At 36.9% G+C, this 16071-nt stretch overlaps 1 protein-coding gene across 1 annotated transcript in view; it reads right to left on the minus strand.

The window, feature by feature from the left end:
• Positions 1-7751: 7751 nt before the first annotated feature.
• Positions 7752-16071, minus strand: part of LOC306642978 (uncharacterized protein) — a 28727-nt gene continuing 20407 nt past the window's right edge. The window contains exons 2-4 of the mRNA XM_079108856.1: positions 14521-14647; positions 10423-10504; positions 7752-9481 (exon numbers count right to left, since the gene is read on the minus strand). Coding sequence (XP_078964982.1) covers positions 8077-9481; positions 10423-10504; positions 14521-14647 — 1614 coding nt within the window. The 3' untranslated portion in view covers positions 7752-8076. The remainder of the gene's footprint in view (positions 9482-10422; positions 10505-14520; positions 14648-16071) is intronic.

The following is a 16071-nucleotide window of genomic DNA, read 5'->3' on the forward strand; positions in this document are numbered from 1 at the left end:
TTTCTTACATTCTCTGGGCAAATTCTTTAGCGTTCCTCGGTGGAAGTAAGGTCTTTAACAACTATAACGTCCTTAGCCCCACTTTTACTCTGTTGCCGCCCGCAGCAACAATCCTGTGGATATTTGTTACCACCTGCAGCAACAATTGCGCGGGTATTTATCGGAGGTGGACTGGAAACTGAGCTACTTCTATTATCTTTCTCTTTAGTGTGCTGCTTTCTTGCTTGCTTGCTTATTCCCTAGCTTATTGAGGAAAAAGAGGCTTGCTTGATTTTAGAGGAAGAGAAGCTTTGAGAGAAAGATAGGCCTTGCTTATAGAGGAAGTTTTAGAGAAAGACAGGCTTCTATGCTTATCAGAGATCTATTTCTTCTTAAGAGTTCCACTGCTTCTTCTTAGAGGTAGGTCCCGCATCCTGTGAACTAGGTGCTATCTATCTGAGGTACTTCTTAGTGGTGCGACCCGCGCACTGCGATCTCTGATCTACGACCTAGAGGTGTGTTCTCAGTTCTCCCTCCAGATCTGCCTTCTGCCGCTGCCTGCTGCTTACTGCCCGCTTATATTCCCTCCAGGAGGCAGAGGGCGGGGCCACACTAGTTGAGATCAGGCGAGGAGCCAGCTACCCTATCACAGCAAAGGTTAAAACAAGCAGGCCCAAGCAGGAGCATTCAGGAACACCTGTGCTCGCGTTGTGTGTGTGGACTTAATTGAAAATGGCCAATGATAAATCACCTGGGTGTGCTTATATTAATCAACCTCCTCACTGCCGATGTGATCAAAGCAACCTCCGGCTGGCCATCCCGGTGAAGCCCACATGGCACAGCCCCCAACATTACTCCCTCCTTCAAAGTTCAAGTTTTTGAACTTTTTCTGCTCCTGAATATTACAATAAACTTGGCTACAGCCACTAACGATACCCACACTACTTCCTGAATGGCATGCTCCCTAGTCTTTAGTTTGATATCACCCCATTTCTTGCCCTTTAGGAATCTTTTGGAGAAACTCCTAAGCAAACATGATGGAAAGCTGGGCCTTCATTTTCTCCTAGTAGGCATGGGGACTCTGGTCTAATGCATAGGGTCCCTAGGCATTAGATCCACTTTGACTTGTGTGCAGAGTGAGATAGGGGATAAATTTAATTCTGCTTAATATGGATTTTCAGTTTTCATAACACCATTTGTTGAAGAGGCTATCTTTTCTCCAATGGATGTTTATGGCACCTTTGTCTAGTATGAGATAACTGTATTTATGTCGGTTTGTGTCTGTGTCTTCTAGTCTGTTCCTTCGTTCATATCTGTTTTGGTGCCAATGCCATACTGTTTTTGTTACTATAGCTCTCTGGTATATTTTGAGGCCTGGTATTTTGATGCCTCCTGCTTTGCTTTTCATGTGGAGTATTGCTTTGGCTATTCTGGGCCTCATTTATCCAGATGAATTTCGTGACTGTTTTTTCTATATCTATGAAGACACCACTAGAATTTTAATAGAAATTGCATTCAATCTGTGTACAGCTTTTGGCAATAGGGTCATTTTGACAAGATTAACTCTGCATATCCAAGAACATGGGTCATCTTTCCATCTTCTAAGGCCTTCCATTTCTTTAGTGTTCTGTAGTTGTCATTGTAAATGTCTCTCGCGTCTTTTATTAGATTGATTCCCAAATATTTTGTTTTTTGGAGGCTATTGTAAATGGGATAGTTTTCTTAATTTCTCTTTCATTTGATTAAAAATAAATGTGTAAGAACACAATTGGTCTATGGGTGGTAATTTTATATCCAGCTACTTTGCTGAATTCACTTATGAGTTCTCAAAGTTTTCTAGTGGAACTTTTTCTGACTTCTAAATATAGGGTCATGTCAACAGCAAATAGGGGTTGTTTGATCTCTTCCTACTCGTAGCCCTTTAATTTCTTTCTTCTGCCTAATTGCTGTCACTACAGTTTCAAGGGCTATGTTAAATAGAAATGGTGAAAGAGGGCATTCCTGACTTGTTCCAGTTTGCAGAGGAAATGCTTTCAATTTTTCTCCATTTAGAATGATGTTGGCCTTGGGTTTAACATATATACCTTATACAATATTGAGGTACGTATCTGTTATCCCTCATTTTCCTAGTTTTTGAGCATGTAGGTGCTGTGTTTTCTGAAATACTTTTTCTGCATCTATCAAGATAATTATGACTCTTGTATGTAAGTCTATTGATGTGATGAATTACATTTATTTCTATTGTTGAAGCAAACTTGAATCCATGGGATGAACTCCACTTGATCATGGTGCACTATCTTTTAAATGTGCATTTGTCTGCAGTTTGCCAGTATTTTATTAAGAATCATTGCATCTGTGTTCATTAGAGATTTGGATCTGAAGTTTTCTTTCCTTGGTGAATCACTGTCTGGTTTTGGCATCAGGGCAATACTGACTTCACAGAATGAGTTTGGAAGGGCTCCCTCATTTTCAATTTCATGAAAGGTTTGAGGATTGGTGTTAGTTTTTCTTTGAAGGCCTGGTAGAACTTGGCTGAGAATCTTGGGCTTTTCTTTATAGACAGGTTTTTGATAACATATTGAATTTCATTGATGGAAATTGATCTGCTTGAAATTTCTATCTCTTTCTGATACATTTTGGGTCAAGCATATGAGAATTCTAGGAATCTGTCATGCACAAATCTGTCAATCTCTTCGAGATTTTCTATTTTATTGGAATATAAATTTTGGGAGTTTGTTATTATCATCTGTATTTCAGTTGTGTCTGTGGTGAAATTTCATTATTCATCATGATTTTAGTAATCTGAAATTTTTACCTCTTTCTCTTGGCTAGCTTAGCTAAGGGTTTTTCAATTTTGCTCTTTTCCAAGAATAAAATTTTTGTTTCACTGATTTTTTTTTCAATTTCATTAATTTTTTGGCTGATTTTAATTGTTTCCTGTATTGTACTACACTTGGTTTTGATTTATTCTTCTCTTTCTAGACCTGTGAGAAGTGTTAATTTTTTGTGACTATTTTTAATGAATGAGTTCAATATAATGAATTTTCCTCTCAGAAAGCCTGCATAGTACCCCAGAGATTTTGATAAATCATGCCACTATTCTCATTGACCTCTAAGTATTTTTTATTTCCCCTGATTTCTTCTAGTCCTTTGTCATTCAATATCACATTATTTAATCAACAAGTGTTAGAGTAACTTGTTTTATCATTGGTTTATAATTTCAATCCATTAGAATTTGATAGAATGCAAGGTATTATCTCTATTTTTTTGTATCTGCTAAGTTGCTTTGTGACCTACAATACAGTCTATTTTAGAGAAGGATCCATGTGCTGCTGAGAACATGTACTCAGTCATCGATGGATGAAATATTCTATGTCTTTTAAGTCTGATTTATTAATTTTCCATTTTGGTTCTATACATTCCTTCTTCAGTTTTGGAGATTTATCCAGTGATGAGAGAGGCATATTAAAATCACCCAGTATTACTCTTTTGTGATCTATTTGATTCCTGAAGTTGAGAAGGGTGTTTTGATATATGTAGATGCTCTATTGTTTGGGGCATAAATACTTAAGATTGTCATATCTTTTATGATGTACAATTCCCTTAAGCAGTATGAAATGAACTTGCTTGCACCTTTTGATTGACTGGCTTCAAGTCCCCTCACGTGTTATGAGAATAGAAACCCCTGTTTATTTACAACATCCATGTGAATAATACACTTTTTCTCACCCATTTACCTCCAGTCTGTGGATGTCTTTGCCTATGAGGTAAGTCTCTCAGGGATAGCATATTGTTGGGTCTTATTTGAGGTCAGCCAGTCTGTCTTTTGATTGGTGAGTTTAGGACATTTACATTCAATGTTATTATTGAGAAATAATTTACGGAAAACCGCGCTTTCCGCCGGGCCTGCTTCAAGTGGCTCACGTCGCTTACAGAAAGCCGTGGCTTCTTGCCTGGCTGCTCCAAGCAGCTCGGCGCTGCTTCTCGCGCTTATGGCCCAACCAGCAGGACGAAAGACACATACACTTCAGAGGTTCATGAAGCAGCTTCCCATTTATTCAAATAATACCTTCAATATATAAGCAGTCTCATGCATAAGCAATTGTAACCAGAAATGTCCATCCAATCCTGTTAAAGGTCAAGCGATCACTCGCTCAAGCATACATGTAAAGTATATCTGTCTGCGCACTAGGCGGCTGAACTGATTATCATACAGCCAATTGTAAACGCTTCCTGCCTCTCTCCAGGCATAATCAGGACACCGTTTGTTCTCTGCCAGTCGCCATCTTTAGATGCACGTGGTATAATCCTGGGCCCCGGGTTTCACCCGCCACAATAATTTTTATTGCCTACAACTTTTATATCTGATTTTTAATTTGAATGTTTCTCCTTTGATTGATATTCTTCTAGCATAGTTCCTCCTTTGCTCCTTTTTGATCTTATTTTTTGTTTCTTCCTCATAAAATATTTTACTGAATATGTTTTGTCATGCAGGCTGTCTGGTTTGTGAATTCTTTTATTTAACATGGAAGGTTTTTATTTTACCCTCAATTCTGAAGCTAAATTTTGACTAGAACCCATTTTTCTCAGATTGGTATATATTATTCCAAGACCTGCTAGCTTTAAGTATGTGGGCTGAGATCCAGATCAGTTGAGATCTGGATTGGTCTCCCTCTAAATGCAGCATATTGTTTTTTTCTGGAATACTTTAAAATCTATCATACATACATTAGGCATTTTCACAATAATAAGCTTTGGTGAGCTTGTTATAATTTTGTATATTTGGGCCCCTGTATGCCTTTTGTATTTGATTTTCCATTTCACTCTTAAGGTTTGGAAAATTCTCAGGCATATTTCACTGAAAACCTTGTGCATTCCTTCCATTTGTATCTGAGTATTCATCTACCCCAACAAATCTTATATTTGGTCTTTTTGTGTTCTCCCATATTTCTTGGAAGTTCTGTTCATTGTGTCTTAACATCTTTCCTCCATGGTCAACTTTATTTTCAAAATTTTATATTTTGTCTTTGTGAAACTACCTTCCAAGTGGTCTAGTCTGCAGGTGGTGCTTTCCATTGAATTTTTAATTTGGTTTATTGATTTTGTAATTTCGAGGAATTCTGCTTGATTTCTTTGAGAATCTCTTTATTGATCTTTTACTTGCTGTATTCTTTTTTTCACTTTTTACATAGTCCTTTACCTCACAGATCAATTCAACTATGAACTTTCTAAACCCCTTGTCTGACATTTCTTCCACCGAAGGACTCTGCTACTGAAGTATCATGCTCTGTTTGGGACAGTTTACTCCCTTGCTTTTTCATATTGTTTGTGTGCCTATCAATCTAACAGTATGGATTGGAGGCAGTAGAGTTTCTACCCTGTGGACTTACAGAGTGTTCCTGAAAGTTTCCAGTATCCCATAGTTCAGAGGGATACAAATAATAACAACCACTGCAAACAATATACAGCAGTAAACTAAATAGTTCCTGCTATGACATCTACGACCTTGACACAATAAACAGAAATGATGAGATCAGTTGTCACCAACATTAAAAGCAGTAAGTTTGCAAAAAGCTTTACAATTTCAAGTGGTGAGCAGGAAGAGAATGGAAAAGATGTAGAATAAGATGAGTATGATGAAGGAGAGAAAGTAGAAGTAAAAAATAAAGGGTGAAAGAGAACAATAGAGTTTGTGAGCAGAAGAAAAGAGTCTCAATGGAAATAGATAAGGCAAGAAAAATGTGTAAAATACAACTAAAAATAAAGGCATACAACACAAAACCAAAATATACTAATCAAACATCCTAACCCTCAAGATGCTTAGCCGTGAAAAATAACTGCCTTTAGAAGATGCTAGAAATGAGAAAATAGACAACTATGCATAGGTGTAAGTGTCAAAGAACCACTCAGGTCTCATTAAACAGAAAAAAAATTTAAACAGATTTCAGTGAAAACAAAGAATTGTTTGCATTGAAGTTCAAAAATTTACTGGTTTCCCATCTCAGCAGTGCTGGGTGGGGTGGATAGTGGTGTGTCCTTTGCTTCACACAGAAGGTGGGGTCAATGGTGTGTGAAAGGAGATCCTGAAGTTAAAGATACTGCAAGAGGGATTTAGACTTGATCTGAAGATTTTAAATCAGTGCACCTCTGGAGTTCCAGTAATTGCTGGTCCATGACGGGGATTGCCTCCCAGAAATCACCCCTTGGTTCTACTTGTGTGGCTAAGGAGCCAATCCTTTGTCCCCTCTGACACCCACCAACCCCATGTTTCCTGGTCCCTAGGGCTGTCTCCAACTCAATCACTCTCATGCCTGCATGTTTCAATTCCTGGGAAGATGTCTCTCTCAGCTGGTCCTGTGAGCTGCTGAACTCAAGGGAGAGAGCTGGGCGGGTTTCCAAGACCTGTATTACCCTGTGTAAACCACTCTCCTTGTTCAATTTTCTCCTGTCACTTAGGCACTCTCCTTTCCATGCAGTATGGGTTTGCCAGACCTGTATTTTGGGCTCAGGTTGTGTTTGTCTGGAATTGGCACCCTGAGGTGCCAGCCCCCACAGCACAGCTGGAAAATGGTTTATTCCTCTGTCCTCTGCAGGCAACTGAAGGGACATGGCTTCTTTCTCACACTAAGGCATTGTGCAACACACTTTTCAAGTCAGTCCAGCAGTGGCTATGATCTCTATCACTCTGTACCCAGACATGTACCGCTCTTCTAAAAATGTGGGTTAATGACCTTATCCCTCTTATTTTCTTGCAGAAGGTCCATTTCAGCTGGTGCTGGGGATTTCATCCTTATTTTATTACACCCAAACTCCTGAGTCCCCCACGTTTTAAGTGTCCAGTATTAACTCCCAGTAATTTCCCTATTTTTCATACACCTTGCAGAGAAGCTGCCCTTCTCAGTTTCAAGCCACAGTGCAGTCAGAAAAGTGACATCCTCTATTCCACATCTGCAAATCTCCCCCAAAATTAATTTCTAATATAAACAACTATGATAATTATGTTTTCTCCCAATTTCAAGTGAGTGTATTTGGTAATGTCTGATTTAAAATATTTGATTTAATAAATACCCTATTTGCACTATACAATTTGTGCTGATTTCACTATTTCTACCACATCAGCCAATGATGTTTAATAAATTTTAAGCAAAACTTAAAGTCAATTACCCATTTTCCTTATAACATGATTCCTCTCAATAATCCTCATACTCATCAAGATATGTGGTATAGAGACTAGGGATGAGTGTTTGCCTCATAAGCACAAGACCTTGGGTTCAATCCCCAGCACTGCAAAAAAAAAAAAAAAAAAAAAGTACATAGTATAGATAAGGAGTTTAGTATACTTTTTATGTTTGAAAAGGATTTTTATTTTAAGTATTTTGTTATCAATGGTATATATTTTGGACAAATGTTATTCCACATTCACTACAGGTATGAAATTTCATATTTTCAAGAATGTTTGAAATTTGATTAATGGCTTGGACACATTACTTACAATTTTAGGGTTTCTATGCACTATGAATTCTTCAGTTCTTAGTAATGTTTGATGTAGAGTAAGGCATGATCTTCAATCAAAACCTTTGCTATTTTCTTTACAATGCTATGACCACTCTCCAGTATGAATTCTCTGGTGGTCAATAAAGTATAATCTTTGGATAAAACCTTTGCCACATTCTTCACATTTGCAGGGTTTCTCTCCAGTATGAACTTTCTGGTGTTGAGCAAGTACTGATCTAAGACAAAAAGCTTTGTCACATTCTTCACATTTGTAGGGCTGCTCTCCAGTATGAATTCTCTTATGCTTCTTAAAATATGACCTTTAAAACCTTTGCCACATTCCTCACATATGCAGGGCTTCTCTCTAGTATGAATTTTCTGGTGATCTTCAAGATGTGCTCTTTACTTCAAACCTTTTCCACATTCTTCACATTTCTAGGGCTTCTCTCCAGTATGATTTTTCTGGTGTTCAATAAAGTTTGACCTGTAAGAAAAACCTTTGCCACATTCTTCACATGTGTAGGGCCAGTCTCTAGTATGAATCCTCTGATGTTCAGCAAGCTTCGATCTTTGACTAACAGCTTTGCCACATTCTTTACAGTTCTATGGCTTCTCTGCAGTATGAGTTCTCTGGTGTACTTTAAGTTGCGATGTTTGAGAAAAACATTTACCACATTCTTTACATCTGTAAGGCTTCTCTCCAGTATGAATTCTTTGGTGGTTATTACGGTTTGCTTTTCGACAAAAACCTTTGCCACAGTCTCCACATGTGTAGGGCTTCTCTCCAGTGTGAATTCTCTGGTGTACAGTAAGGTTTGATCTGTAATGAAAGCCTTTGCCACATTCTCCACATGTGTAGGGACTGTTTCCTGTACGAATTCCCTGGTAGTAAATAAGGTAGGATTCTTGATTAAAAGCTTTGCCACATCCTCCACATTGGTAGGGCTTCTCTCCAGTATGAATAGGTTTTTGCATTTCATTAAAAGTTTTGTTACATTCTTTACATTTGTAGGACTTCTCTCTAGAATGAATTTTCTGGTGTTCTTTAAGATGTGCTCCTTGCTTAAAACCCTTGCCACATTCTTCGCATTTGTAGGGTTTTTCTCCAGTGTGAAATCTCTTGTGTATCAAAAGGTTTGATCTGTAACGAAAACCTTTGCCACATGCTTCACAGTTGTAGGGCTTCTCTCCAGTATGAATTCTCTGGTGTTTCTTAATAGATGATCTACATTTAAAACCTTTGCCACATTCTTCACATGTGTAGAGCCTCTCTCCAGTATGAATCTTCTGGTGTTCCTTAAAAGATGATCTTTGGTTAAAACCTTTGCCACATTCCTCACATGTGTAGGGCTTCTCTCCAGTATGAATTCTCTGGTGTACAGTACGGCCTGCTCTTTGACTAAAACCCTTGCCACATTCTTCGCATTTGTAGGGTCTTTCTCCAGTATGAAATCTCGTGTGTATCAAAAGGTTTGATCTGTAACGAAAACCTTTGCCACATGCTTCACAGTTGTAGGGCTTCTCTCCAGTATGAATTCTCTCATGCAGAGTAAGCTTTGAGCTTTGAAAAAAACTTTTGCCACATTCTTCACATTTGTAGGGCCTCTCTCCTGTATGAATTCTCTGGTGTCCAGTAAGCAATGATCTTATATGAAAATCTTTGCCACATTCTTCACAGTTGTACTTCTTCTTTCCAGCATGAGTACTCTGGTGTTGAATAAGGACTGAAAAATTCTTTAAGGCTTTGGCACATTGTGTACATTTGTAGGATCTGTCTCCAGTACAAAGTATCTGGTGTTGAGTATCATCTGAGCTTTTTTTTTTGTCACTGCTATGCCACCTGAGATGTTTAGAAAGAGTTGAGCAATTGTTAATGGTTTTGTCACATTCTTTACACTTGCGAGGCTTCACCCCAACACAAATTCTCTGATGCTTAACAGGGGGTGATCGTAGTTTAAAAATTCTGCCACATTCTTCAGATTTGTAGGGCTTATCACTGTCATGGTATCTATAGTGTTTAGAAAGGTTTGAACAATGAAATGTTTTGATACATTTTTTAAATTCATAGGGCTCCCTTCCAGTATGAATTCTCTTCTACTGAGTAAGTTTTGCAATTTGATTAAGTGCTCCTTTACATACTTTATACTTGCAAGGCTTTTTTGCCTGTGAATTATTTGGATGGTAGTTAAGCTTAAAGCATTAAAATAACACTTTCCCCCATTGTTCATCTTTGTAAGGGTTCTCTGAAAAATGAGGACATTGATGATTTCTGGCATTGCAACCAATAGTAAGGTTTTTATGAGTTTCCCTATGTTCATATTTTTACCACCAATATAAACACACTGGTAACTAATCAGGGTAGAGACCTGGCTAGAGATGTTTAATTACACATGTAGCATACTTCCCAGAAACCTATATCCAAATATCTATTAAGCAATAGTGGGTAAGAACCTCCCCACAATCATTAAAATTTTATGTTTGGGCACAAGAAGAAATTCTTTTTTAATTGAAGAATAATGGACATTTTGTAAAGACACTCTCAAATGGAGCACTTTTAGAAACTTGTCCTTTACTTTTAAATGTCTTATCTATACAAATTTTTAACCAGAAGTTTAACTCAATGCTACATTTGAAATTGGTCAAGTTAAAAATTGAAACATGGACTAGATCTCTTTTCAAATTTTCTACATTTCCTTTCAGAGGATATGCTTCAAAAAGTGCTGTGGATATATTCTTAAAGACATACATGGCTCCTCAAAAGTAACTGGCATAAATTGAATTCTTTTCTGAGAATTAAATGGTCTTCATGTCTGCTGGCAATGAAGTTTTCATTATGAATAGCCACTGCTAATTGGTTTTGTCCCTGTAATATGATTTTTAACCTTCACTCACACTTAAAATTTCCTGTATTTTTCTTAGTTGTAAATAGTCAAAGTCCAATTTCCATACCTTCCCTTCATCATTTGTTGAAATAAATATTTTATTCCCTGCTCTGGTGGAGACTCACGGGTATGATGATGAGAAGTTGTGGCTGAAATAAATGAAAAGAACAATTATTTTACTTACTGGGCTGGGGTGAATTAGTATATTTTCAAACATAACATTTAAAATTATACCCATGTCAGGACATCAGCAGTAAATCCAAGACCGTCATTACTCCAGAAATATATAGACTAAATAAAAATGTACAGAACAAAATTACTTTGTGAGAATTGCTCAAACCATCTTAGACAACATAGGATCCAAGATGAATACATTATTGAGGAGAGTGATATAAAAGAAGGTAGGAAACTCTGTTCCTTTTATCAAACACACCTTACCCTCCTCCATAATATAGCACTGTGCAATTAGAAAAAAAATCTACCAACTCCCTTCTCTCTCAGTAATATAAAGGAAACATGAAGCATATACAAACATTTGTGGCTTTCTTGAGGACTGTCTGAATACTGGTTTCTATCTGCCAAGACACAGAGACCTGGAAATAAGAGATAGATCTTGGATGATAATTACAGAGATGTTCATCAGGGGTAAAAGCCAATGGACTCTGAAGAAGACATATAGACAAAATGTTACACTCAAAACATGCATATGCTTCAAAAAAATTCACCATTAAAAAAAAAAAAAAACTTGAGAGGGAATAAAACCCTGGCATGGCCTAGGACCATATTACCTGGATGAAGTCAACACATGGTGATCAAGACTTGTATCTTACCTCTTAAAATTTTTGTTATTTGTAGACTTATTTCACTGACAAATTAAATTTTGTATATTTACTAAACGTACAATGGTTTTTAAAGAACAAATACATGGTGAAATGACTAAATCTAGTGAATTAATGCAAGCATTATTTCATATAATTATCAGTGTGTGCTTAGAAAGCATTATATTCATTCTATCAGCATTTATCAAGAGTACAATACATTATGCTCACCACGAGATAAATTACAACTACTGACTTTATGTCCAATTTAAAAAAAAAAAAAAATGTAGACTTTGACCAACACTAATACTCCACAAACCCCAGTACTTGGTGAACACAATTTTACTCTGCATTTCTGATTTCCACCTGTGAATCAAATGCTCCCACAGCTGACTTTCTGTGTCCATCTTATTTAACTTAATGCAAAATCCTGTATATTCATCCCAGGTCACCTTAAATGACAAGGTACGTTCTTTTTTATAGCTTAATAGTAATCATGTAGAAATATCATAGTTTTTCTCCCAGTCATTGATGGGTACATAGGTATGTCCATATTTGACTATTGTGCACAGTACTTGCACTGAATATGGTAGTGGAACTATCTCCTCAACATGCAGATTTAATCTCTTCTGAATACGTATTTAGTACTTGCATTTCTGGATTACAGGGTCATTCTACTTTTAATCTGTTTATGTGTAATGCTTGGGATTAAGGCCACAAGTGCTGCATCACTGAGCTACAACGCAAGCCTTTTTTAAATTGTTCATTTTGAGACAAGGTGAGACTAAGTTGCTGTGATGTGCTAAAACTTGAAATCCTCTAGCATGGCCTTCCAAATATCTGGGATTAAAGCATGCAGCATTATGCTTGCCTCCTTTTTATTTATTTACAAACTTCCACATATTTTCAAAATTGAGCATATAATCTATTGTTGCCTGTTTTTTTAACAGACAAACCAACTAAAAAGAGTACAGCACACAAAGAAAAACATGGCTTCATCAAAATAACAAAACAAAACATTAGGAATTGAACATTAGGAAAGTGGGAGTTATTAATTACTAGAAGAATACTAAACAATCATTTGAAGACATTGCACACCAATGTTTACTGCAGTGTTATTCAACAAAGCCATTGTGTGGAAGTAAACCAAACCTCCCTTGAAATGAGTGGATGAGGTAATTCAAAATATAGAAACTATAATATTTTTAAGTCAAAAATGGTAAGAAAAAACTTTTTTTAAATTTCTAAAATCTATAAGGATGAATCTTTAGTACATTATGTTAACTGAAATAAGTCACTAACAAAAAGACAAATGTTGCAGAATTATACCAATATGAGATATCTAAACTAAAAAAATTAAAAAACCCTTTCTGAACAAAAATGAGACTGGAGTTTGTGATGCAGACAGAAATAAGGACTTGTTTAGATGGAAATTAATTTTTGCTTTCTGAGATGTAAATTTTCTAAAGATGTATTGTGTAAGAGTTTCAATTAATATTACTGAACAGTAAAACTTGAAATGCTGTAGAAACCAAGTTTTACTTTGTGCTTTTGATCAAAATTAAAATTTCAAACAGCACATAGATAAATACAATTGCAAAATTTTTGAAAGCAACCATTTAAATGCTATGATCTTTATCTATAAATAAGAAAAAACTCATCAATATATAAATGATGGGAATGCATGTAATCCCAGCTACTAGCAATTCTGAGGCAGAAAGACTGTAAATTCAAAGCCATTCTCAATAACTTACTGAGAAACTCTCTCCAAATATAAATTAAAAGGGGCTGGGGATGCAGCTCATTATTAGCACACCCTTGAATTCAATTCCCCATTACATTTATGTATAGAAAATTTCTGGGGTTGGGGTTGTGATTCAGTGTTCGAGCAGTCACCTAGCATGTGTGAGGCATTGGGTTCAATCCTCAGCACCACATAAAAATAAAGGTATTGTGTCCATCTACAACTAAAGTTTTTTTAAAAAATTAAATAAAATTTCCATTACTATGTACATAGGCAGGATGAAATATAAAAGTCTTTTTTAAAAAACAGGGGTAATATTTATCTAAGCAAGTAAAAGTACATATAATTTTATTGGCAACAGAAACAAGGTTCATGCATATCTTAGTCTCAACTTAACATTGTCCTAATTTGTAAAGTAATGGAAATTGCTACCAGATCACAAAATAAAACAGTATTAACTAATGTGAGGAAACCTACTCTTCAATATAAAAGCTCCTCTATAAAATGAAAGAAAAAAAGAAAATTTAACCAACAAAATTGTAAATAACCATATATGCACTATTTTACAAACCCTTTTGTATAACTACTATTTATCCTGTGACTGTAAACCCAAAAGAGCAGTCACTGTGAATCTTGATGTTCATTACATGACAGAAAATTTCACAGAGAATCCATCCATTTTAAGTATTCAGAGAGAACAAATCACAGAAAATCCATTATAAGTATTCAGAAAGAGCTCCGATAAGGGAATTTTAATGAATAAATATATAAATGTCAGAGAAACTGCTTCGTGACATTAACATACTACAGTGGTTTCATCTGGACACCTTTCCTAGAGACCCACAAATAATGGAAGAGCTGTTAGATCATGCTGACCCTCACAAGCAAAGGGAAGTGTTGTCGTTAATGGGAATGAGCTGGGGCATCACTGCAGGAAAAGCAGGAGAGTCACCACCCTGAAAGCATGATAGACAGGGGCAGTGTGTGTTCTTCCATGACAGACAGGGGCAGTGTGTGTTCTTCCATGACCCACAGGGGGCAGTGTGTGTTCGTCCATGACAGACAGGGGCAGTGTGTGTTCGTCCATGACAGACAGGGGCAGTGTGTGTTCGTCCATGACAGACAGGGGGCAGTGTGTGTTCTTCCATGACAGACAGGGGGCAGGGTGTGTTCTTCCATGACAGACAGGGGGCAGTGTGTGTTCTTCCATGACAGACAGGGGGCAGTGTGTGTTCTTCCATGACAGCAACAGGCAAAAACCTAAGCTGCTGAGATATCTTTTCTGCTGGGATAACTTCTCAACCAACATTCTGAAGTATGGCTTCCTCCTTGATCTCTGGGCCTCCCAGCTGCCTCCTTTGCTACGTGTAGGCCACAGTATTTCACATCACTGAATACTCTAGGTATCACTTATCTAGAGCGATGGATGCATATCACACCAAGAAAGGGGGAGATTAAAGACGAAAAGAAATGTAACTAGTATTCTTTTCTCGAGAAAGCACAAGTCTGAAACTCATTGCAGAGAAGTTCCCAAAAGACAGTCTGCAAGGCAAGGAAATACATGTTGATGATTGATCAGGAATCTGAAGAGACCCATGCTCACCCAGGAAGACTAGGTTCCTGTAGTTCTCTAACATCACGTCTCTGTATAAATTCTGCTGGGCAGGGTCCAGGCACTCCCACTCCTCCTCAGAGAAATCGATGGCCACATCCCTGAATGTCAACAGGCCCTGGAACGAGAATCAGTGTGTGAACAGTACGCTGACCACATCATCACTCACACAGTTTTTAATTCACTGAAGGTGAATGGGAATTAGTAGAGATGGCTCTCACATAAGTGAGGGACTTCCATGACTCAATAAGATACTGTGAACACAGTGATGCTCTGTGACCTAACTCTGAGGAGAAAGTGACCTAAGTCCAACAGGAGTGCGTACACGTTACTCTTGTGAAACAAAATATGAAATCAAGGTATCAGCACAAGAACATACATTTAATTCTTATTTTATGTATCATAAGATAAATTATGTATATTCCTCACATGGAAGAGTTAGGGTGATTTAGGAGGGTGATTCTCAAATTTTAATTCTACAACCATGAATCAGATTCACTACAAAGGAGACTGATTCAGCGGTTCTGGGATGCAACCTGGTTTTCTGAATTTGCAGCAAGCTCTCTAGTCATTCCAACGGTGGTACAAGAGAAACTTCTGAATTGCAAGGAGAGCGACCACAAAACAAACACTAATTGATAAGTCTGAGTTCAAATATTTTATGGGATTTATGCATGTTATTAAAATAGTAATAGGATAGGACATACCTCAGTTGGTAGAGTGCTTGCCTTGCAAGCACAAGGCCCTGGATTCAATCCCCAGCACCACAAAAAAAAAAAAAAAGTAAAATAGCAAATAGCAACAAGAATCATTTTTAATCATTTCAAATGTGTACAATTCCTAAGAGGTTTTTCATACCTTAATTCATAAAAATGAAAATAATACGATAGCAGTAAGAGTATTCATCTTTCATGATATTTTATGAAGTATCTGGTAAATGGTAGTGCTTGATTTTTATCCAAGCTTATCTGGCCTGGAATTCAGAAGGAACATTCAGGTCAAAAGAAAATATAAATGTTAAAAGAATTTTCAGAGCAGGAAAGTTATTACAAATGAGAACAGTAATGGAAATGTGTTAAGCCAACAAAATCAAATTGATTAATTGATATTTATATTTTATGTAAAGTCAACATAAACATGACAACTTTTTACATATTAAAACAGTAAATTTTCATGTAAATGAAAAGAAATACATTCAATTTTTTGAAACTTACACATCAATTTGGAATAGAGATTTAAAAAAAAAAAAAATCACACTATTGGCCCAAGTGCAGTGGCACACACCTGTAATCCCAGAGGCAAAGAAGGCTGAGGCAGGAGGATTGCACGTTCAAAGCCAGGCCCAGCAATTTAGAGAGGCCCTAAGCAACATACTGAGACCCTGTCTCAAAGTTTAAAAAGGGGACAGGGGAAGTTGCTCAGTGCTTAAGCAACCCTGGATTCAATCCCTGGTACCAAAGCAAAAAAAGTAAATAACTCTGTAAGGGTCAAAGGAATCCTGAGAATAATAATCAATGTTATCACAAACAAGATTTTGTTTAA

The sequence above is a fragment of the Sciurus vulgaris genome (assembly GCF_902686455.1).
Source record: "Sciurus vulgaris genome assembly, chromosome: 13".
NCBI classification, from domain to species: Eukaryota; Metazoa; Chordata; class Mammalia; order Rodentia; family Sciuridae; genus Sciurus; species Sciurus vulgaris.